Here is a 25290-nt window from a genome sequence, read left to right on the forward strand (position 1 = left end):
ATCCTATTAAGTTGTGAGCTAGTAAACTTGCAAAAGAAATTGTTATATTCTAATACAGTCTGATACATGTGGTGTGCAACATTACCATACTTTTCCCCTCCCTTAATCACTTACATTTCAAGAAGCACCCCATCTGTCTTGGAGCTTTATTCCTTACAATGTTAACATATTTGTTGAAAGTTATTTGAAATAGAATATTCAGAATCAAAGAATACAAAAACTTGCACTATAGCAGACTCATCTAATGTTAATGGGCATCTTAATACCATTTCTACAAACAACAATAAATGACATCTGGCATTTACTACTGAATGATAATCACACTTTCTTAGCCAAAACAGTAACATTGTTCAGATAACTTAAAAGTCGGGCAGGTTTTAGGACAGACATCAGCAAACTTATTTGCCCAACAGCTTTTATTAACTGGAAGAGTAGCCATAACAAAATTAAAAAGAAAAGGACTCCGAACACAGCCCTAAGGAACACCTTGACAAATCGATTTACTCCTAGAAAAACATTAAAACTACCTTGAATTATCACACTCTAGGTGCAGTCCCTTAATTAGGTGGATTCATAATTGGTCAAGTATTGATTGAACTCAAATAATGATATAGTGTTGATAACGAGTGTAAAAGGGTGTCAACTGCTCTCACAAGGTCTAAAATATATCACTTCTACAGAAAGATCAAGAGTCAGGCTAACCAATCATAAAACTTGATTAAAGTTAGCCAGGGTTGAGTTACCGTAAGAAGAAGAAGAAGAAGAAAAAAGAAAGATTATGTTGGTGTATGCCCACAAAGTACAGTTTTGTACCTACCATAAATGTAGATGTTCGAACTGGATAGCATCTGCAGTCATAACAAGTGGGTTGTCCTGTCGTCAGGCAGCCCTGCAGTCGGCCGGATTCCAAAGTCCGGGTCCGGCTTGACTGATGTCGCACTTCACCCGGCGTCATCTCTGTTGGTCTTGGTATATAAGCATCAGCCGGCGCCATTTTCCTCAGTGTTTCTTGCCCCAGATGCCAGTAGCCCTCTTGCAGGCTAAAATTTGGATAGATGCCAATGTTTCCAAATAGATAGAGGTAAACACAACCATAAGCATATATGTACATATATACAAACAAATACACCATAAAGACTCCCCCAACAGCTAGCTATTAGGAGGGTAAACACCCTAGGAGTACCACAGAGGGGAAGGAGGGAGGGTAATCCTGACTGCAGATGCTATCCAGTTCGGACATCTACATTTATGGTAGGTACAAAACTGTACTATGTCCTTCATGGATGCATCTGCAGTCATAACAATGGGTAGAATACCATAGCCAACTAGGGAGGAGGATAAAAGTAGATTATGGTGTGTTTAGGATCCCTTGCAGTACAGCAGTGGCAAACCCTGCTCGGGATCTGGAATATAGAGGCAAATTATAATGCTTGGCAAATGTATGCAGGGAGGTCCAAGTAGCCGCCTCAATAATGTCTTTGGTTGCCACTCCTCGTAAGAAGGCTGTGGTAGTGGCTGTTGCCCTTGTAGAATGAGGTCTTATGTTTTGTGGAATTGGTTTTCCATGGAAGGAGTAACAGTATCGTATGCAATTTCCTATCCATTTGGAGATTGTCTGTTTGGAAATAGCTTTTCCTTCCCTTCCTGTTGCATAGGCTACAAAAAGTTGGTCAGTCTTTCTGCTATTTTTTGTTCTGTCCAAGTAGTAGCGTAGCTGTCTATGTACATCCAAGGTATGCAGTATTCTTTCCCTCTGTTTTGTGGGTTGGGAAAGAAGGTAGGTAGGTGGATTGCCTGGTTTAAAGACACTCTGGATACCACCTTGGGCATAAATGTAGGATTAGTCCTCATGGACACTCTATCTTGGTGGAAGATTAGGAAGGGTTGCACTGCCATTAAGGCCTGAAGTTCTGAAACCCTCCTTGCTGAAGTAATTGCTAGCAGGAAAGCAGTTTTCCATGACAGGTGTTGTAGGTCTGCTGTTGCTGCTGGTTCAAAGGGTGATAGTGTCAACTTTTCTAGCACAAAGTTTAAATCCCAAGCTGGTAATGGTGGTTTCCTTGGAGGTTTTACATTCTTGATTCCTCTGAGGAACTGCCTGAGCAAAGGGTGCGAAAAACAGGTGGATCAAAGCTGTATTCTGCTGAAATAGCTGATGCATGTATCTTGATGGAGGAGTAGGACAGGCCTGAATGAAGAAGTTCGGCCAGATACTCCAGAATGTTAGGCATATCTATGTTTGACACCTCTTTTCCTCGTTCCGTACTCCAAATGACAAACCTTTTCCATTTTCCAGCATAGTTCCTTCTTGTTGAAGGTCTGCGCGCTTCAAGAATAATGTCTTTAACTCTTTGTGAAAGTTCTGGATTAGCTGCTGCTATGTGATGTTCCATGCAGTCAGTTGCAGCGTTTTAGGTTTGGATGTATGATGCTGTAGTTGTTCTGAGTTAACATCAAAGGCATCAGGGGTATTGGCCACATATTGTTCGAGACATGCTCTTCAGTAGTGGGTACCAGTGTTGTCTTGGCCAGTTTGGAGCTATCAGGATTATCTTTGGACGTTCTTCCTTGATTTTTAGTAGTACCTTGTGTATCAAAGGAAGAGGTGGGAATGCATATGCTGTTAGGCCTTTCCAGTTGATGGAGAGTGAGTCCACTTTCCATGCTAGTGGGTGGAATGTCCTTGTGCAGAATTTTTGAGCTGGTGATTGAGAGGTGATGCGAATAGGTCTATCTGTGGCATTCCCCATTTCTTTGTCATGGTCTTGAAGTTACTCAGGTGCAGCTTCCATTCGTGGACATCCGTAGTGGTTCTGCTTAATATTTCTCCTAGACAATTGTCTTTCCCGGTACAAATATTGCCTGTAACTGAATGTTGTAGCCGAGTGCCAGGGTCCACAGCTCCAAGGTCATTCTGCATAGGGGGTATGAATGAGTGCCTCCCTGTTTGTTGATGTACCACATGACTGTGGTGTTGTCTGTCCTTATCATCAACTGGCCCTCTTTGAGAAATGGTTTGAACTTTTGGATTGCCAGTTTTACTGCCAGCATTTCTTTTAGATTGATGTGCAGGTGAAGTTGATCCTGTGTCCACAATCCTTGCACGCATTTGTCCAGCATGTGGGCGCCCCATCCTAGGTCTGAAGCGTCTGTTGTGATGGTCTGGCTTGGTTGACATCTGCGAAAGGGTAGGCCTGGGTTTGACTGGCATGCCTGAGCCCACCATAGGAACTCCTGTTTTAAGCATGGAATTAGTGGGATTTCTGTTTCTAGACTGTGTCTGTGTTGGGACCATAAATTCTTTAGGTACCACTGTAGTTTCCTCATATGTAGTCTGGCAAATGGGACCAAGATTATGCATGATGCCATGAAGCCCAAGGCCTGCAGAACTTTTCTTGCTGTTAACTTGTTCAGTTTTGTTAGTGCCAAGAAGTAAAGAGGAAGTTCTTTTGTTTTTCTGTAGTCAGGAATGCCATTTGCTGTACTGTGTCCAATTCAGCAAGAATGTCCTTGTTTGGGATGGTATCAGCCTTGACTTTTGTAAATTGACTGTGTATCCCAGTCCTTGTAGCAAGTAAATGACCCTTTGCAAATCCGTTGTCAGCTTGCTTTTGTTGTCCCCTTGTAGCAGGCAGTCGTCCAGGTATGGGTAAATTTGAATTCCCTGTAGTCTGCAATGGGCGATTACTGATGCCAGGCATTTTGTGAATACTCTGGGCGCAGTAGATAAGCCAAAGGGCAATGCTGAGAATTGATAGTGCTCTGATCCTGCAAGAAATCTGAGGGATCTTCTGCAGATTGGTCGAATGGGGACGTGCAGGTATGCCTCCTTGAGATCTAGAGTTACCAGCCAAGACTCCTTGCCCAGCATGGGAAGAAGTTGCTGTAGGGTCAGCATTTTGAATTTTGGGACAATGATGTATGTATTTAAGGTGGACAGGTCAAGAATTGGTCTCCAACTTTTTTCCTTTCTTGGAACTAGGAATAGTCTGGAATAGAACCCCTTTCCTTGTTCTGCTGTTGGCACTCTTTCCACAGCTCTCATGTTTGCTAACTCCATTATCTGGCGTAGAGCCTCTGTTTTTGATTTGGAGGTAGATTTGGCATTCCTCTTTTGACTGGTAAAGTGTGGAAGTGAAACCGGTAACCTTGATCTATGGTTTGTAAAATCCACTTGTCTTTTGTTATGTAGTGCCAGTTCTTTGAAAATAAGGTTAACTTTCCGCCTAGAGGAGCTGCTATTTGTTCCCTGGTAGGCGGATTTATGATTAAGTCACTGTGGTTGTGCTGATGTAGTGGCAGTGGCTGTGTCTGTGCCTCTGTTGTTACCTTGCCACTGTCGTCCTCTGTAGGCACCTCCTCTGGATTGGTTTCTGCCTCTGGGGCGTCTATTCCTGCCCCTTTGAAATTTTGTGGAGTCAGGAAAGGACCAACTTTTGGCAGGCCAGTTCCTGCTAAACCTTGGGGGTTGAACCTGCAAGAAATCTTTAACAGTTTGAACAGATTTTGCCTTCTCTTCCATTTTCTTCATAACCTGCTGGGCAGGTGTACCAAACAAACTTGTCTTGTCCATAGGAGCATCTAGCAACTTAGCTTTAACATGATCCGGTAAAACTTGTTCCTTTAGCCATGCATGCCTTCTTATCACTGTGCCTGTCATGGCTGATCTAAATGAAACCTCCAGTGCATCATAGCCACATTTTAAGGAATGGTTGCTAACCTGTTGTATGTTATTTACCATCTCTAATACATATTTCTTATCAAGAGATTCATCTGTGGTTAGTTTTTAAGTTAACTGATCGAGCATAAACTCTTGGTATTGTATCATGTGAAACTGACAGTTTAAAGCTCTAGCTGAGAGAGTAGCTGAAGTGTAGACCTTTTTACCCCATCTGTCTAATGACCTTGCTTCCCTTTCAGAAGGAATAGGGTTTTAGCTATGGTCATGGCTACTGCCTTGGGACCCTGGGATATAGTTTCTGGGTCTGCAAGTGGGGCCTTGTAAAGGTGGTGATGAGTATCTGGCACCCTGTAAAATCTGTCTGGTTTGGCAGGGGCTGGGGTAAAGAATCTGGAGCGGAGCAAACATCATTGAAAGCATCATCCACCACAGAGAACAGGAGGTATAGCTAAGGGCCTGTGCTGTGGGAGGTGCAGAAAGGTCCTAAGTCTTTTCTGGAGTCTGAAAAATCCTGTTGCTGCCATTGGAACTGTTCTCGCATGGCATGCAAGGTTTCCCCAAAGGAGAATTCTTCTGGTGGGGAAGCAGCTGGAATGGATTCTTCAGCATCAGAATCTTCAAAATTGGAGAAGGGAGCCTCTGGCTGGTCAGTTATGTCTGATTCATCAGCAGAATCATCAGAAGACACTGGCTCAGGGGCTCTGCCCTAGGTCTCTTCTCTGGGGCTGAGAGGCCCTGTCTGGGTGAGATTGAGATCCCTAATTAAAGAAATTAAATCTTCTGCCAAAGAAAGCATTTGAGAGCTAGAAGAGGGCCTGGATGTGGGGGTTTAACAGGCACTGTTTTAGTAGTTTTGGCTGCTTTAGCCCTGGCGAAGGCCTTAATGGACATGGCTGCTGGAGGCCTAGCAGCACCACGTGCTGGGGTAGAGACATCCAAGGGGATGGTGTCTGATAAGTCAACCACCGTAGTGGCTAAAAGTTCTGAGGTCGATTCAAGAGTTGTAGCAGGGGCCTCAGTTGTAGAATAGGTTCAGCTGTACTTTGATCAGTTTTCTCGGTTTCGGCGAAACCGAGACACTCATGATTTGCTTTACCGTGGTTTCGGCGAAACCGCGGACCACGAGTGTCGGTCTTTATCTTTGCGTTTTTAGTAGATTGGGTAGTTGGAGGATCCGGCGGCATAATGTACGCAAAATCAGAACCGAAAAACTGTTCTGCAAACTCCGACCGGCGCCTAAGCGTTAAATCGGTTGAAAGAGCACAGGCGAACAGGCTGCTACGTCGTGGGCTGGGCCTAAACAAGGCAGACAGTAAGAGTGGAAATCTTTATGAGGTATTTGTTTCCCACAGGTTAAACAATTGTTAACTTTTTCTGACATCGGCTGAGGCAAGAAAGAGTCCCCAGCGGGTACTTAGCTTTAGAAGTCTTGGTAGTATTCGGTGAAGTAATCTCTGGATCCGACCAACCGGCACTTGCGAACAGCTTCTGCTTGAGCCACGCGGCAAGAAAGACTGGGGAAAATGGCGTCGGCTGATGCTTATATACCCGAAGACCAACAGAGATGACGTCGGGTGAAGTGCGACATCAGCCGAAGCCGGACCCGGACTTTGGAATCCGGCCGACTGCAGGGCTGCCTGACGACAGGACAACCCACTTGTTATGACTGCAGATGCATCCATGAAGGACATCTGACACTACACTCTGGCATCATCATCAGTTCCAAAAGATATATTTCAAAACAGTTACCAAAAATTGTGGTTAAACCTATTGGCCTATAGTTTGAGTAGTGACCAGTTATCCTTTTTTTTTAAAAAACAGGGCAATTCATGATTTTAATCTAGAAATTTGAACAATTCCTTCATATAGTAAGCCACAGAATATATACAGAGCTTAAAACAGGAGCCAAGGTTGATTTCTGTATTGAAAACTTAAAACCCCAAGCATATTATTTAGTTCTATGTGGTCACTTAGCTGTTTCTTTAATGACTTTTAATGATCTAACAACTGTATCGCTGGGTATTATAACAGGATAAAATTAACTTGGTCAGACAAACTATGGGAGACCATATCGTCCTTCACTGTTACGGAATTTAAAAAATTGCTGTAATAACTACTGAATTCTGAGTCAATATATTCATTAACTACTGAAACAGAATTCTCAGTCAATATTCCATTAATTACTAACAATTTAATAAAATAATTTTAGTTCAATGATGTATATGTTTATGACTTCCTATCACTGGGTAACCTCATTTCAAAAAAAAAAAAAAAAACAGATTTTTTTCTTAAATTAATGCATATGTAAACCTTTGAACATTCTATTAAATTATTTCCTTGAATGGAACGTATGCTAAACTTTTGGAATACACTTTATACAACTTCAGTAACTTCTTAGACCACCAAAAAGGCACTGTAAATGTAGTGGCTTTACCAAAAACAAAACAAAAAATAAAATTAGATGAAGTTTTTCCCCACTTTGCCAGATAACATGGAGAAGAGTAGTTAGAATCCATTTCTAGTTATCAACAAGTCCAATAAATAAAATAAAATCAGTACAAATGGTGTGAATCAATTAATCTGGAACCATACTTTTTTAGATCAAAATTTATAACATTACACTTTAATAAAATGTAGTGGTCCGATAACTCCAAAATGACCCCAAAAACAATGCTTTTCACAACGCCAACACAGCTAGTTAGAACAATCGCCAATACATTATCCCAACAGCTAGCTCCAAGCAAGCTAAGAGAAACTATACTGACTGAGTATATCTAAAAAGGTTCTTGTTCTACTGGAGAGCAAGAGCATGTTTTTCTAATCCATCTGCAGATAATTTAGATCACCTAGTAATACTTAGGAATATTTGCCAATTTTTACCAAATTCTAAATACCCATTTTACCTACACATTGATGGTTTCCTATAGTACATTATTCTTATGGATTTTGATTTACCCGATGCCCCAATAACAATAATCATTTCAAAAATGCTACGAACAGTAACATACGACCTCATTACATACTGCCTTTTCATATACTTAAATTTAACATATACAAGAAATGTAAGAGTACTACAATTTCACAATTTTGCAGTGCCAACAACTGATAAAAACATTCATACCATATTATATTATTCAGATTCATGGATTTATTCCCAAAGTGTCTGACACTGCAAGTATGTACCTCCATAGCTAAATGAAAGCCACCGTTAACGTTATCAATTCCAATACTGTAGAGCACCTATCGAGAGAGTGCTAATTTTTTTTTTTTTTAAATCATAAATCAATAGCCCCTTTGTAATCTCTTACACTTGACCCATATTCAAGCCACTTTCAAAAAAATGCTGAATGAAACTGGTTAAAATTCATACCTGTAAAACAGTTGTTCCTGGCTCCACCATGACAGGCTTTCCATCCACAAAAACTTCAATCAGATTGCTTGCTGCAGTAACTGATGTACGAACTGCAAAAAACAGGAAACCAATTCAATAAAATAAAGACTAAAACTATAAAAAAATAGTAGTAAGAAATTATCTGAAACAAAACTTCAGTGATGATGTACTTATTCTTTGTTTACAGAGATTGTCACCTGAAATGTTACCCTGAAATGAAATAAATTTTCACAGAAGGGTCCAAAGAGAAAAGTTCCACAAGCATATTCATGGTTACCTACACAAAAGTTATGCATGTAACATACCAAAATGTCTTTAAGATCCATGTTTGCCCAGTTCAGTAGAAGGACTAGTTGCCTTAGGAGGGTCCATGCCAGCATCTCAGGAAACTCTACTGTTTGCATTGCTCCACTCACTCCCATAATGCAATTCACTTCAGTCTCTTCTCCAGATGGAGTTTGATGACTGAAGTACTAAGAAAACAAAATATAAAAATGCATCCTAGCACAGATGTCTAAACATACACAGTCTACTTGCAAGCCTCCACTGATGTCAAATAGGCCACTACAGAGTGGATAATACTGTAACCGAAGATCTATAATTATGGAAAGTATGTAACTTTCACATCTTATGCGACTCAGTCCTTACACTTCAACAGCTAGACCAAGACTCCAGCTGTACAATGTGGTGGCTTCATCATACCTTGATTATAGCAAGATCAGATACTCATAAGCCAGTACTTATTATACAGCAGGAACTTCTTCTTGTAACATTTGTGAATGTCTGTTATGTACTTCACAGATAAAGATTCTAGTTGTCTACTGATGTACTATGTTCTTCATCTGTAAATATGTTGTAAGTAATTGCTATGCAAATTGTTAATCACTATGTAATCCAATGTGACTACTGTCTGTTTATTTTAACTTTGGAGCTTTTCTCCCCGGGCCTCCGCTGAAAATGGACCTACGTCCAGTCGGACAATCCCGGTCAACAAATATAAATAAATAAATACATAAATAAATAAATCAATCATGACAGAATACCACAGAGGCAGAGGCTCTGAAGGAAAACCTGGATCTTGAGATCACATACAGACTGTAGCTTTTCGCAAAAGTATTGGGAGAAGCCCACACTGCAACATCCCAAACATCTACATTATTAAAGTAGGCTGAAGATGTAGAACTAGAAGTCAGCTCTAGGTTTACTTTGTATTAAAGATTAGTAAAGAATAGTTGGAAATCTTCTGGCCAAAGCGGTTAGAGCAAAAGAAGAATTTATCATCTTAAGATCTTTGTTCCATGCAAGTGTAATCTTAGTTCTTTGTGACTATCAAGACAATGCAGCTTACATTTTCCTCCACTAAGGATTCTGGAAAAAATGGCAGCAAACGTATGCAGAGATTAAAGCTCAAGTCAAACTGCCTTTATCAAGAAGGCAGGATTAGTTCGTACAGTTATCCTATGTTTATGAAAAATTACATATATGGAGGCTGATAAGATGCTGTCCATTTCCTACACTCACAGATAGTGAGGCAGTCATTAGCAATACTGTTTTCCAAGACAGGTACTCATTGTTAGCAAATTAGCAACATACATTCCTCGTCAGGCCAACAGAAACTTGTGAATCAATTCCTATAACCTCACGGCTACTCAACACAAAGGTCAGGACCAGGGTCCCTAGTTTGTTGATGTACCATACGGACATATTGTCTCAGTGTTTGGAAATTGCACAATGCGGAAGTGGGTCCTGAAAGGCCTGCAATACTAGGACATCCTCATCTCCAGGATATCAGAGTGCGCAGAGACCTCTTGTTGAGTTTAAAGGCCCTTGAATGGTCTGTCCCAAAAGATTCCCCCCTCCCATCCCATGGGATACTCTGCAAAAAGCAGCTGAGGCCATTTCCTATCCCGTCTCCATAATCATAAACCGTACCTTGTCAGAAGCCTTCATCCCCTCCATATGGAAAATGTCCCACATTATTCCTCTCCATAAAGGTGGTAGCTCACTAGAGCTAACCAACTACAGACCTATAGCCATACTTTCACCCCTAGCCAAAATTATGGAAAAGTGTGTCCACAAACAACTGATGGAACACCTCACCAAAAATAAAATTCTAGCCAACTCCCAACATGGCTTCAGGCCAAATCACAGTACCACATCAGCCCTACTATCCTTTTCTAATACCATCAATAACTTCAGAAACAATAATAAACCATCATCTGCTCTTTTCTTAGACCTCTCCAATGCCTTTGATATGGTGAACCACATTCAACTCCTCCATACATTAAAAAAACTATCACTCAGCAATTCCACGCTGAAATGGTTCCAATCCTACCTGTCCAATAGGCAACAAGCTGTTCTATGGCAGGACAAATTATCCACATGCCTACCTGTTACACTTGGAGTTCCCCAAGGATCTATTCTTGGCCCTCTTCTCTTCACCATCTTTGTTGACGACCTGCCCACAATCACCCCCCATGCCACATGCATTCAATATGCAGATGATTCGACTATCATCGGCACTGCCTCCAACCTGGCAGACCTCACTGCTTCAACCCAAGACACCTTCAACCTAATAGAAAAATGGTTCTCAAGTCGTCAACTAGTTCTCAACCCCAACAAAACAAAACTACTTACTTTCTCACCCACTAACAAGACTCTTCCCCCCACCTTCTCTATTACATCCTCCAATGGAATCACTACATCACCAGAAGCTCACACAAAGCTATTAGGTGTTACCATTGATAACTCCCTTAAATTTGACACCCATTTCAATCTAACCATCAAAACAGTCAATAAAAAGCTTGGCTCTCTCTATATAAAGTAAAACACTTTCTCACTCCTCATGCTAAAATTACAATTGCCAGCACACACCTACTATCAACTCTTTTCTATGCCTCCCCCCTCTTTACAAACCTAAACAAGACAACCCTTAACAAACTTGCTTCTTGTTACAATCACATAGCTAGATTTGCCACAAATTCCACCTTTAGAACGCACCACTGCACTAACTTGAAGCAACTAGGGTGGTTAGAGTTTTCCAGCCAACTCAAAACGGCTCACCAGATACTGTATCACCCAGAGAAATCACCAGCTCTGAAAAACATCATTCACCCCTATATTAACCTGCAATCTTTACCGGCCTCCAATAAGATCTTAGCTCAAACTACCAAAGCCAATAATTCTGCTGGGGATTCTCTATTCTCAAACTTTGTAGGTAAAATGTGGAACTCCCTACCGACCATGCTCACCTCAGAACCTTCACTCCTACAATTCAAAAAAAAGCTTAAACCCCATCTCAATACTTTCTGGCAATGTCCCTGTTCCAAACCTGATTAACCACTATCATTTACCCTTCTCTTACCTCACTATCCTTAACCGCTTTTTAACAAGGCACCTCGCCTTTGTAACTGACCTATGTTTTTTTTTATATGCTGCTGTTATTTTTTTCCCAAGATGTGATGTATCTTTATATTGTATTTAGAACTCAACTATCTTCCTTTTTGCATTAACAATGTTCATATGTCTGTTATGTACCTGGAGCTTTTCTCCCCGGGCCTCCGCTGAAAATGGACATGTATCCAGTCGGACTCTCCTGGTTAACAAATGTAAAATAAATAAATAAATCAGTGGTGACTGTGATTTCAGTGTTTATGACTTGGGAAAATTGAGATTAAAAAAAAAAAAAAAAAAAAACAGTTCTATCAGAATGGGAGAAATGAAGCCCCCAGTGACTATGTCTTTGGCAGACTTTGGATAGTCGAATAGTTTGATCCATGGGATACTCCAACTGACATTACTGAATGTGTAGAGTCCACAAAAGTCCACTGTAATACTCTCATGAAATCTGGGGGACTGTACCATGTACACTGTTACTGCCACAGGTAACAACAATCTTAAAATGAGGGTTGCTGGAAAGACAGATGCTGTAGAAGAAATCTGACAGAAGACTGAAATGATAAAATTCATTCAGGTAAGGGTTAGCCAATTTTAATCTAGCATCCAGCTAAACAACCTATAAAAAAGTCTGGGTCTCTAAAGGCTCCCAAAGTGACTATGCAGTGTTCACAGCAATTCCATAAAGACAGGCAGGCCTAAAGTAAGTAGTCTACTGAATGCATAAGAACCTCTCAAGGTTGCAGCTATGAGTTAGTCACCTAAACATGAGATGACTTATTCCTAGTAGTCACAGGTGAGCCTCAAATCACTATGATCCTTTTAAACAACCAAGGAACGGTGGTGAGATTAAAGGGCAAGGTTGCAAACTGGTAATAGACTATCCCCACTCTGAAACTGTAGGAGTTACCTTGACACCTCTGCTACCTTTACTTAAGACATCTTGAAAATCCAAAGACCCACTCAATCTTCTTCCGGAATGCATGGGAAGATTAAATGCATAGTGACCATCCAGAATGTTTTTCCTTAAGTAAAGATGTAGGCCATTGAGATTTTAACACTGGCCCGAGTTCACCCATTTTTGGGAAGAACTAAAAAAGAATGTGAAGTAAATCACTGATCCTGTCTGGTGGAAACTCTGAATGGGTCATTTTGCTAGCAGGCTGCACATCACTAATTCGGCTGCTAGCTTCAGGCATGATGGGATGTCTGGAAGTGGATAGTTGTGGTCTTTGTAATCTCTAAAAAGGGAATTTGTTAGTCTTTGGAATTTATTTCCTTGATTCATCTGTCTAATACGATGGCCAGTCCCACAGTCAGAGGTAGGGATATTTGACTCCAGAATACCTCCACAGTTGGAGGGTTAGGTAAGCCTTCGAGGTCTGTTGCTAGCTTCTGGGAAGAGGGCTGTGGAACGCCAGTTTCTGCAGTCCACCTCTATCACCAGGGAAGTATCCATTAAAGAAACTCCTGGGACCTTTAAATCTTTTGTGAGAATACTGCTCATATTGGGGTGTTGGGATTTCTCAAATCACATGTTCTTTACATTTTTTTTTTTTATTCCTGGCATGGGATTTTTGGGGGAGGGGGTAGTAAACCTGACCCCCAACAGCTACAAACATCTTCCCTTCTTGCTTGCTCTTGCTTGGTTACAAGGTAAGCAGCACTCTACTATCTATAATATTAAGTTGCAATTTTGAAACTCTAGCCCTTACTGTAGCCAACACTGTGCTCCTCTCAAGACAATGCAGGCAATGCCAGTATGGATCCGGTCTTGCAAACTGGTGTCAACAAGATTCTGCTGATCTGTATGTGTGTGAGACATACAGGAACTTTACCAATGAAAGGTAGGATCATAAGCCAAATTAGAAGTGGCAAAAAAAGGAGGACACCGGAGTTAGGCAAACTTATGTAGTTGGAGATTCACAAGCAGTCACACACCCCAGGGAATATTGCAAACAAAGCTACCCAGTGGCGACATGTGTAAAGGAAAAACCCAAATATCTAATCAAGCAGGGTTCCTTGCTGTTAGCTTCTACAATTTTGACACCGGCAGTGTAAATGGACAGAAGATCGAGAACACTACTAAACATACAACTGTTTTTAGTGAATATGCACTAGACAAGTAAACTGTGAGAATCTGTATAAAATCTACAGAAAAGTACAGTAAAGATATTTTCACAAGTAACTTTTTTCCCACAGAAATGTAGTAGCATCTTGAAAAGAAACTACTTTATAAACACATTAGAATAGTTTATTCCTGTCTAAAGTTATGCTACCCTATCTGGAACTTTCTAGTTTGCTTCTAGAGGGGATATTTTAATTTACAATTTAACTCAGTACAAGAAGTAAAGGATCAAGACTTCGTTATCTTATCTTATCTTATGCAAAAAGGGTAGTGCTTTCCTCTGAAGTACCCCATGAAACATGTTTGAGAAGAGAAACTACCCAATTCGAGTAACGCTGAACTCTCGCTGCTGGACTTCCTGATCTATTTGCAACACAGAGATAGGTAGATTAGAGTCATCTTCACTTAATACAGCATTAGGCTAACTTGGGATGATATTTTTCAGTCTGTTCAAATAGTCGATTTTATATCCCTTTGTGCAAATGCTTAACTTTCTGTTGCCATTTTTAAAGAAAAACTCATTACTAAATTCAAAAAAGACATGCTAGTTTATTAACATATATAAGGATAATTGAAAAAATGGTAAATTGTTGATATATGCATTTCTGAATAGAGAAAGGCTGTTCAGCTATAGCTATTATAAGTTACAGTACACTTGATTTAAGAGTGATCAATTGTGCCCTGGGTGTGCCAGACAGATCTGGCTTATGCTTCTGTAAAAGCAAGAATAGACTGCAGTACTGAAAGTTATTTGTCCTCCTGGAAATCACTGTATGCATGTGTGTGTGAAAGCAACAGCTTGGGCAAGATACAGTTCTTGTTGGTATGACAGCAGTTTAAGGAACTAGACTGACATGAAGGGCATCAAATCCCTGGGAAGCCACTGGTTAAAACTGTTTACTTAGCTGCACAGTGTGAAATCTGTAGGAGTGTGGCTGGTACTGCCCATACTCCAAGGGCAACACTGTATATAACTTACGTTCTTCAGACCAATTCTCTCAGTTATAGAAAAACAATTCAGACAGAGACCATAATTCTGCCCCAAATCATTAACCAATGGCAGTGGAGCACAGTTAAACTCCATCCCTCATCAAAATGTGAGTGTGCCTGTATGTCTGTCTATACTTATTTGCATCTGGAAAGCAAATATATAGAAGTACACACTGAACATCAATTATTTTGTTTTAGACAGAGTAGCTCTGAACAAAGGAAATCTGACTTCTGTGGAGTATGGAAAATGTCAGTATTGCAGTCATCACCAAAGATCGAAAATTAAAGGGACCCCTGCATACAGATCTGGTCAAGATATGTGGCTATGGAGCAGTCCAACAAATTTGCAGACAGCCTGGCAGAGGTTATGCATGTAACAAAATAAACTCAACACATCCCCAAATGTTCTCAAAACTCTATGAAACTGGAAATGGAGTTTCAGAACAGACATCTCAATTTAGAAAAAAGTACAGAGTAAAACAGAACAGCAGCATGCACTGTGCCCATGACAAGAAATTATTAAATGCACCCTAAAAGAAAGTGTGAAAAAATAGCCCTGTATTCCAGGTCAGTACTGAACTGTTTTTCTTCAGTATGAAGGAAATATTTTGATAGTTTTACTTTGGTATCTGAACATGAGCAGCAAATCAACAATGGGCAATGGTGAGGATTTTAACTACTCTGCTCATGGGTAAGGCAATGCTTGTTTTATTAAAATGTTTAATATTATGAGGGGAAAAAGAAAGATAGTTTGAGTGAATGTTTTCACTTGACATACACAGAGCACATAAAAAAAAAAATTACACAGTAGTAATTTCACTGCAAAAATAAGCATTTCCTTTACTAGGGGAAAAATTACAACATCCAGAATGTTGGGAGACCTTAAGATAAGGAGGCCCCAGTGTACTTCACACTAGCTATAAGGGGTCTACATTACATCACCAAACGCTTAAAGCGAACAGTGATTAATCGACACTATGTAAGCGAAAGCTTACAATGTCAAACTGTTAGAACAGCAATTTTTTTTCTCAAGGGGGAGAAAAAATAATCGCTGTTCCAACTAAAAAAACACTTTAAAACATTACATTAAGTGGGGGGCTTCGCCCTCCACACCGCCTTACTTATATATATCAACTCCGTGACCACACTACAGTGCCAAAAACTGCAAAGTAATGAAGCAGCCAAGCGAATTCTTTCCCTGGGAAAGAATTTGCTTAAAAGCCGCTTCAATATTTTGCCTTTTCAGTCTTTTAAGTTCGAATAAGACTCATTCGAAAGAATGGATCTTCGGTCTTGTAATAGGAACCCGCTATAAGAATCTAGTTGAATGAATGACAATGCACTAAAGCTGAAAAGGTGACTTGTATACTCTCAAGGATGCAACTATACAAAATAGGTTACCTAGTACTACAACCAAGTATAAGTTAACAAAAGGGGGACACTAAACCACCACAGCAGGTCCCTCATACACAGAGAAAAGCCACTGGTGGTTCTGGTATGCATCAAGGTCTTGTGTTTTTAATTTCTCCAAGTCTTTTGGGTTTCTAATAGCATGACAAGAATGGACCCCATTCTTAAGTCAAAGTATGATTGAAGTTCATGAAATTAATATTGTTTCAATCTTTGATGTTAGCCAGAAGTGCTCTTCACAGCATCTGCAATGTGTCCAGTGAATGATTCTTGCAGTTAGAAGTTTCCATTGTATATAAAGTCCATATTTCCAAAAGCAAAATGCAGGGAACAAAAGCCATGTAAGGGAGCAAGGAAAAGAAGCACGAAAGAAGAGGTGAGATGTTCTAAGTCACAAATGTTGAAAACTACCACAACCTATACTCTATTCTGGTAGAAGGGGAATAAAGCACTGCTAAGAAGGAAACCACAGATGAACTAGACACCTGTAGGTTAAAAAAATTAGGAACAAAACTTGCTTGTTTAGTCCACTTCAACTTAGGCAATAAGAGATATCTTTTCAGGTACCACTAACCATTTTGCTTGCTAATAGGTGCCCATAGGCAGCAACTATCTTGCCCACAAAACTTATGCAGGCAAATGCTATGCTAGCCATTTTCAGTAGGGTACCTCTTTTCAGGAAATACTGACAAAGTACTAACCTCATGTCAGATTTGCTGACCTATTTGTGGAAGTGTTGTTGGTAAAACAGCTAGAGGTCAACCTCTAGCATCCACAAATGGTCTGGTGGATACAGACCATGCTGAAAGAAATCCACATATCAGTTTATGTGCAAGTAGCACAGATACCTAACCTGCCCCATCTCCCCTATGTATAAAACGCCTCATGAATCTAAAATAACTCAAATGACAAAAACTTGTAATGGCCACAGGGTGTGCTGAACTCAATTTAACTTCTGACAAGTGAGTGTGTGAATGTGATTACCATAACATGTGTATTGTAGGATTATGTCCTAAATTTCAGAAGCAAGCTCATGGAGATCAAGGTGTTGACAAAGGAGCACCTAGTTAAAGCACAACAGCAACAAAGAGTGTGATATGACAAGACAGCTATAACCACATAATTTGCTGCTGGACTGAAGGTAAAGTTGCTTAATCCTTCTCAGTAAAACAAGCTGTAGGCAGGATAAGTGGCTCTCTTCTCTAGTAAAAAAGCTAAAAATTACATTAACCATGTTGTAGAGCTGACTTCCAAGATAAATGCACACTAAGTAGCAAGCCGATTACAGCTCTGCTACTGTGAAAACTTGGGAAATTATTACAAATACAAGTAAAAGTTATCAAATGGGTAAAATTCAGTTATGTGTGGTAACATGCCAGCAAAGACATTTGGAGATGGTATCAGAAAATCAACCTGAAAAAGGGAAGAAATAACTACCGGAGAATAGCCTTGTTGCTGTTCAGTGAAACAAAGTTTTAGTACTGAAGATGAGTTCTATTAACTTAGGTTCATAGGTTCATACTAGGCTATCTGCCCGAGGGCATTTACAAGCCTAGCCCATAGTTTTGTGGCTTACGCCACCCCTTTAGTATGGGGAACTATACCCATTATTTTGCTGTGCCTCTGTCGAGCAGTGACACTGAGGTAATCCCTGGGATATATCTGCGATCTCCCATCCATTGGTCAAGATTTCTCTTGAACAAGGCCAGCGAGGTGCTGTGCCTCACATATACCGGGATTTTGTTCCACAGCATAGGGAGTCTTTGGGTGATGAATCTATCCCTCCAGCACGTTCTATTAATAGCCGTGTCGAGGTTTAAGTCTCCCGCCCTTGTGGCTCTGATGGATCTAGATTTTTTGAGGTGAAGCATATTCATCAAATCTGGGTTTGACATGGCCTTGTATGTTAGGCAAAGGTCACCTCTGAGCAAGCGGTGGCGACTGAATAGAGCTGGAGTTCTTTCAGTCGGGCAGCATAGGACAGATTTTGAGACCCTTTATCCTTTTGGTGAGGAACTGTGGCCTCTCCAGCTGCTGCAAGTGTCGGGTCAGATACATTCCGAATGGGGCATTGTACTCAATCATTGGTCTGATGAGTGATGAGTAAAGGGAGACTATGACCTCCCTTGATCTAGATGAGAATCCCTTCATGATAAGGTGGGCAATGTAGAAGGTCTTCCTAACTACTTTAGCTACATGGGTGTCGAATGACAGACTACTATCAACCTGGGTCCCCAGGTCCCTGATAACTTCTTCTGTGCTCAGTGGATTGCCACCTATTTGGTAGCTAGGGGTAACCTTGTTTTTCCCGAAGGGTATGACTATACATTTTTTGGCATTTAACTTTAGGCCATGGCTCTGGCACCAGTTATCCGTTTCTGTGAGACCCTTCTGGAGGATATCTGTGTCAGATGTGTTTTCTACTATGGCGCCCAGTTTGCAGTCATCTGCAAACTTTGTCAGCCATAACCCTCCTGTGTTTGCTTGTACTGGAAAAGTAGATGCCAAACAAGAGTGGGCCCAGGACTGAGCCCTGTGGGACACCACTTGTGACAGGCTTTGAGTCTGACATGGCGCCAGCAACTCTGACCCTGTGGGTTCTGTCACTCAGCCAGTTTGCAACCCATCTTGTGATGTATGGGTTAACATTTAAGCTGATGAGTTTATCAATGATACCCGAGTGGGGTATTGTATCGAAGGCCTTCGCCAGATCGAGGTAGGCTGTATGGACTGCCTTTCCCTCATCAATGGCTTTGGTGACTGTTTCGAAAAAGTCAACCAAGTTTAAAAGGCATGATCTCCCTTTGACAAAGCCAAACCGGGTTGGATCCAAAGTCTGCAAATTCCCTATGTCTTTATTTATGAGGTCCATTATGATCCTCTCCATGGCTTTGCAGATAAGGCTTGTCAAGCTAATGGGCCGGTAATTTCCAGGGTCGGTGGAGGCACCGCCTTTGTGAAGTGGGACCACAGTTGCAGTGCGCCACTCCCTGGGTACGTATCCAGAGGTAAGACTTTGATTAAACAGCTGTCCTAGCTGTGGGTTTAATTCCTCATTGAGTTCGTGGAGCACACAGCCGGGGACACCATCAGGTCCCATGGATGCTGTGTTTTTTGCTTTGGAGAGAGCAGTTCTCACTTGGGCGTTGGAGATGTTTTTGGGGCTGCAATCGTTTGGTATAGATATCTCTCCTTTTGGGGGGAGGGGGGGGAGAAGTTTGCACTGAACCTGTCAGCCAGTATGTTGGCAATGTCTGTAGGATCAGTAATCTTCACATCATTTTGAACTAGTTCTGAGCATATCTGGGAGTTTCCTCCCAGGTTTCTAACATAGCTAAAGAAGGCCTTATGATTGTCTTTTGAGTCTTTAGCTATTTTTCTCTCAAAATTTGCTTTGGATGATTTTATGAGAGCTCTTAGTTTTTTACTTATAGTGATCAAGGGTGTCTTACCTTTTAAGGATTTTGCTCTATCTTGTAGTAGCTTCCTCCTTTTGTTGTAGAGTTTGTTTATGGCTGGGGTCCACCAGACTGGACACTTGCCTTTGGTACAAAGAGTCTTTGTTTTGCTTGGGATTGCCTTATCCATGCAGTCCTGCAGGTGCTGGTAGAAGGCATTTGTAAGTGATTCAGCGGCTTGAGTACTGTTTTCCGCCAGCTCGGGGGCCTTGAAGGAGACCACACTAGTCTTTTGAAGTGTGAAGTCGGCTTTCGAGAAGTTCTTTACTGTGGTCTTTTTTATTTCAGGTGGGGGTGGGATGAGGACCTCCAGCGAGATTAGTTTGTGATCTGATCTCACCAGTGAGGGGTATACTTCCGGTGTTGAACATTGTGCTCCCATGTTAGTGATGATGAGATCAAGTATGTTATCTCCTCTTGTGGGGATGGTGACTAGTTGTTCCATGGCATTTGAGTTTATGAATTCCAGGAACTTTTGGGCTAGGGTGTTTGGGCTTGAGTAGTGTTCCCAGTCTATATTAGGGTAATTGAAGTCACCTAGTATGATGGTGTTTGGTGATACATTTATCCCCTCTAGTGTTTTCAGGAAGGCCATGTGAGATTCCTGAGTTTGTGAGGGTGGCCTGTAACATGCTACAATTTGCAGAGCAGTCTTGCCTATGGTTAATTGCACCTGGATGGTCTCCGATGCATCGTGCGTTGCCACCAGTCTTGAGGTGTGGGTGTCCTTGATGAATATGGATACTCCCCCTCCTTTCTTGGTATTGTCTGGATTTTGGGGCCGGAACGCATGATACGAGGTAAAACCTGATAGTGCTGGGGTGCTCTCAGGAGCCTTGAACCAGGTTTCTGTCACAGCACAGACATCGATGTTCTCCATACTGAGAAGGGCCTCGAGTGCGTGCATTTTGAGATTTAGACTTCTGGCATTGAGCAGCATTACCCTTAGTTTTTTCCTTTTTGTGTTCTAGGGTGGTAGGTTTAGAATTTGAGCCTTGCCTAAAAAGGCACTATGGGGTGGCAAGAGCCTTTGCCAATATCCGGAATCCCAGGGTGACAGGTGCAAGCCGTCCCTTGCGAAGCAGCGTGGCTTGTCCAGCATGTCATCCCAGGCAGACAGACACTGGATCCCCTTTGAATGACACCAGTGTTTAAGCCAATTGTTAAAGCTGATCATCTTATCTCTGTATTGTGGCATCATTCTTGGTGAAGGTAGGATACTGCTCAAGGTCAGGGTCATACCTGCCTGGGCTACATAATCAGAGAGCTCCTCAATGTCTCTTTTCATGTAGTCCAAGGAGGTACGTCTCAGGTCGTTTACACCAGCGTGGACAATGACTGAGTCGTATTTGTACCTGCTGTTGAGAGACCTGAGTGCTTGCGTTATGTGGCGGATTCTAGCGCCAGACAGGCAGCTTACTGTGACCTTCTCCTTACTCAGTCTGGTGAGCGGGACGTCAGTGTGTCTGACTATGGAGTCACCAATGACTAGTGTGTCTGGCATTGTGTTTGGCCTTAAGGGCTGTGACTGTTTGACACTCTGACTGTGAGGTCTATGTGTTGCAGGTGTTGTTTTCTGAGGTGGTGGTTGTTTGGGTGTCTGCTTTGGTGGCCTCTGCTGTTTTGGTAGATTTTTGATCAGAGCCTCCGAGTATGTCTTTGTGTGTTTATGTGTATGATTTGAGGTTGTGATGGTACTATGTGAGACTGGGTCTATAGTGTGTGTGGTAACCTTCCCCTCCTGACTGGTCTTGCCAGTCCTATGCTGAGAGAGCTCAGCCTCCAGTTTGGCTGTATAGTTGCATCTCTCGCATGTATTTGTGTTTTGTGGGAGGAGGAGAGGGTTGTCTGTGTACATGAGGCAATTTTAACATTGCCTCAATATTCCCAGGTTCACTAGCTGAGCAGGAGAGGACACTATCAACTGATCCCTCGACATGCTAGAAGGAGTAGACAAAAAAACTTTAAAAAAAGATTCCGGGGGACGAGGGTGACCGAGAAATGGGGGTTTGCCTTTTTGGGGTACTATGACAAGAGTGCCGTATCAAGGTAATAAGTACTGTAGGAGCAAGTGCTAGGTTTAACAGATAGAGAATAGTCTACTTGGAGTCAAGTAGAGATGATCTTTTTAGTTATAGGATACGCTGATTAGATCAGTAGTATAGTTCGAGGAAGGTAGTTTTAAGGGAAAATTTGAAGAGTGGACTTTAGGTAGCCCGAATAGTTTAAACCTGCTTAACCGGCGCTGCCCTAGTGTGCAACGGTAGCAGCTCCGCGCTAACGCGCGTTTAGCGTTTTTTATATCAGGGGGCTGAAAGAAGCTAGGAACTGGCCCAAAACGACCAATAAACTTGGAGGAAAAAATAAAAACAAATGCACTAAGTGGTGTTACCATATTTCTCCACTGTCTCACTTAAACGTCAAATGATAAATGGATTGAAAAATAGGCTTAAGATGATTAAAACAGAGGAACATACTGGCTGAACATGAGGCTTTTTAGTAGAGAAGTTACAAAAAAAACAGTTTAGTTAGAATAGTAAGCACACAGAACGTTCAAGATTTGTTTTTGTATACAAGAAAACCTGGAAGAAAGAAAGAAACAGCATTTATTTTATGCAAGTACAAAGAAGTAGCTTGACTTGGTATTACATAGTAGGGCTTATTAATTGAAGGGGCATATCATGTGTTATGCTCCAAATCTGGCTATGAAAAAGCATCTGAAAGCTATACATGATAAAAGCATACAATCATATCAGCAGACAGGGCTATGTTTGACAAAATTATGGCAAGAGAGAAACTTACTAAAACTGTGGATACAACAGAGTCTGTGAGAAATGACCATTCAGTGTTTATACGGCATAAGAGAAGCTAGCTTATCCTAGTGATCAGTGGCTGTTGAGAGGCGCACACACAACATTTCTTCCTGGAGGATCAAAGACATTTTCTGGATGCAGAACAGGCCAAATAGGAAATAAAAAGAACAAACAGTAAGGGAGCAAGCTGAATGGATTATCCGATTCACAATCTTCTACCAATAATAAAGCCTACAATTAACACAAACATGGGGACAAAATGCTCCACACCGGAAGTATATCCCTCATTGGTGAGATCTGATCATAAACTAATCTCACTGGAAATCCATATCCCACCCCCACCCCAAACAAAAAAGACCACAGTGAAGAACTTCTCTAAAGCAAACTTCACACTACTCAAGACTGGTGTGGTATCCTTCAAGGCCCCTGAGCCAGTGGAAACCACAACCCAAGCTGCGGAAGCCCTTACAAATGCCTTCTATGAACACTTCCAGGACTGCATGGATCAGGCAATCCCAAATAAAACCAAGACTCTTTCCACAAAGGGCAAACGTCCAGTCTGGTGGACCCCAGCCATTAACAAACTTTACAATAAGAGGAGAAAGCTATTACATGATAGAACAAAATCCATAAAAGGGAAGTCACCCCTGATCATTATTAGTAAAAAAATACGAGCACTCATAAAATCAACTAAGGCCAATTTTGAGAGAAAAATTGCCATGGATTCAAAGGACAATCATAAGGCCTTTTTTTCAGCTATGTTAGGAACCTGGGTGGAAACTCCCAGATATGCTCAGAATTAGTCCAAAATGATACAAAAATCACTGAACCCACAGACATTGCCAACATACTGGCAGACAGGTTCAGTGCAAACTTCACCCTCTCCCCTAAAGGAGAGATAACTATCCCAGAGTGTAGCCTCCCAGACATCTCAAATGCAGGTGAAAGCTGCTCTCTCTAAAGCTAAAAACACAGCATCAATGGGACCGGATGGTGTCCCCGGCTGTGTGCTACACGAGCTAAATGAGGAATTACACCCGCACATAAGGCAGCTGTTTAATCTCAGCCTTACCACAGGATACATGCGCAAGGAGTGGCGTACGGCAACTGTGGTCCCACTCCACAAAGGCGGTGCCTCTACGGACCATGGTAATTAACGCCCCATAAGCTTAACAAGTCTAGTCTGCAAAGCTATGGAGAGGATCATAATGGAGCTCATAAACAAAGATATAGGGGACTTGCAGACATTGGACCCGACCCAGTTTGGCTTCGTCAAGGGCAGCTCATGCCTTTTGAACTTGGTCGACTTCTTCGAAACAGTCACCAAGGCCGTTGATGAGGGAAAGGCAGCCTACCTTGACCTTGCGAAGGCTTTCGACACAATACCCCACTCGGGTATTGTAGAAAAACTTACCAGCTTAAATGTAAACCCATATGTCACAAGATGGGTTGCAAACTGGCTAAGGACAGAACCCACAGGGTTAGAGTTGCTGGCGCTATGTCAGACTCCAAGCCGGTCACAAGTGGTGTCCCACAGGGCACGGTCCTTGGCCCCCTATTGTTCGGCATCTACTTCTCAGAAGTACAGGCCAACATGGGAGGACTTTGGCTGACAAAGTTTGCAGACGACTGCAAACTGGGCGCCATAGTGGAAAGTGCATCGAACACGGATATCCTTCAGAAGGGACTCACGGAAACAGATAGCTGGTGCCAGAGCCATGGCCTGAAGTTAAACGCCAAAAAATGTATGGTCATACCCTTCGGGAAAAACAAGGTAACCCCAAGCTACCATATAGGTGGCAATCCACTAAGCACAGAAGAGGTTAAAACCTCTACATTTATAGACTTATTATTTTTTATACATAAAAAATGTATAGTCATACCCTTCGGGAAAAACAAGGTAACCCCAAGCTACCATATAGGTGGCAATCCACTAAGCACAGAAGAGGTTATCAGGGACCTAGGGACCCAGGTTGACAGTGGCCTTTCTTTTGACACTCACGTTGCTAAAGTGGTTAGAAAGACCTTCTACATTGCCCACCTGATCATGAAGGGATTCACATCCAGATCTAGTGAGGTCATTGTTCCCCTGTACTCTTCACTTATCAGACCAATGATAGAGTACAATGCCCCATTCGGGATGTATCTCACCCGACATCTGCAGCAATTGGAGAGACCCCAAAAGTTCCTCACCAAAAGGATAAAGGGACTCCAAAATCTGTCATATGCTGCCAGATTGAAGAAACTCCAGCTCTATTCAGTCGCATACCGTCTGCTCAGAGGTGACATGTGCCTGACATACAAGGCCATGTCCAACCCGGAATTAATGGACATGCTCCACCTCAAAAAATCCAAATCTACCAAAACCACTAGAGCAAGCGACTTAAACCTTAGCACGGATATAAATAGGACGTGCTGGAGGGATAGATTTATCACTCAGAGACACCCTATGCTGTGGAATAAAATCCCGGTCCATGTGAGGCAGAGCACCTCGCTGGCTCTGTTCAAGAGAAATCTTGACCTGTGGATGGGAGATCTTAGGTTTACCCCGGGAATCATCTGTGTGTCACTGCTGGACAGAGGCACAACAAACTAATGGGTACAGTATTTTTTCATATAAGGGGTGGCGTAAGCCACAAAACTTTGGGCTAGGCTTATAAATGCCTTAGGGCAGATAGCCTAGTATAAACCTATGAACCTATGAACCTACAGAAACACTGTCAGTGAAATAATTTGATTGTTCCAAATGAAAATGCTTGACAGAAAAAAGCCTAGGAGCCAACTACAAGAATCAGGAGTTCCTTTCACTTCAACTAGAGACCAGCAATGGGACAATTAGGAAGACCACCAGCTATAATGTGAAGTTACTGAACAAACAGAACTGTAAAACATTAGTCTCATTAGATGTAGTTTATGTGAACTGTGGTTCTACAAGACAAAGTAGGTGAAACAGTCTAAAAGTTTGTTGGAAGAGAAGTAAAGCATAAACTCCACCTTAAAGTTTAGAAAAGACGGTGAAGGAA

General features: G+C 41.7%; 1 protein-coding gene across 1 annotated transcript in view; it reads right to left on the reverse strand.

The window, feature by feature from the left end:
• NDUFS1 (NADH:ubiquinone oxidoreductase core subunit S1) overlaps positions 1-25290 on the reverse strand; it is a 1309138-nt gene that overhangs the window by 1144735 nt on the left and 139113 nt on the right. The window contains exon 3 of the mRNA XM_044075860.1: positions 8052-8143. Coding sequence (XP_043931795.1) covers positions 8052-8143 — 92 coding nt within the window. The remainder of the gene's footprint in view (positions 1-8051; positions 8144-25290) is intronic.

This window comes from Protopterus annectens, chromosome 6.part1 (genome assembly GCF_019279795.1).
Source record: "Protopterus annectens isolate FY-2018-M chromosome 6.part1, PAN1.0, whole genome shotgun sequence".
NCBI classification, from domain to species: Eukaryota; Metazoa; Chordata; order Ceratodontiformes; family Protopteridae; genus Protopterus; species Protopterus annectens.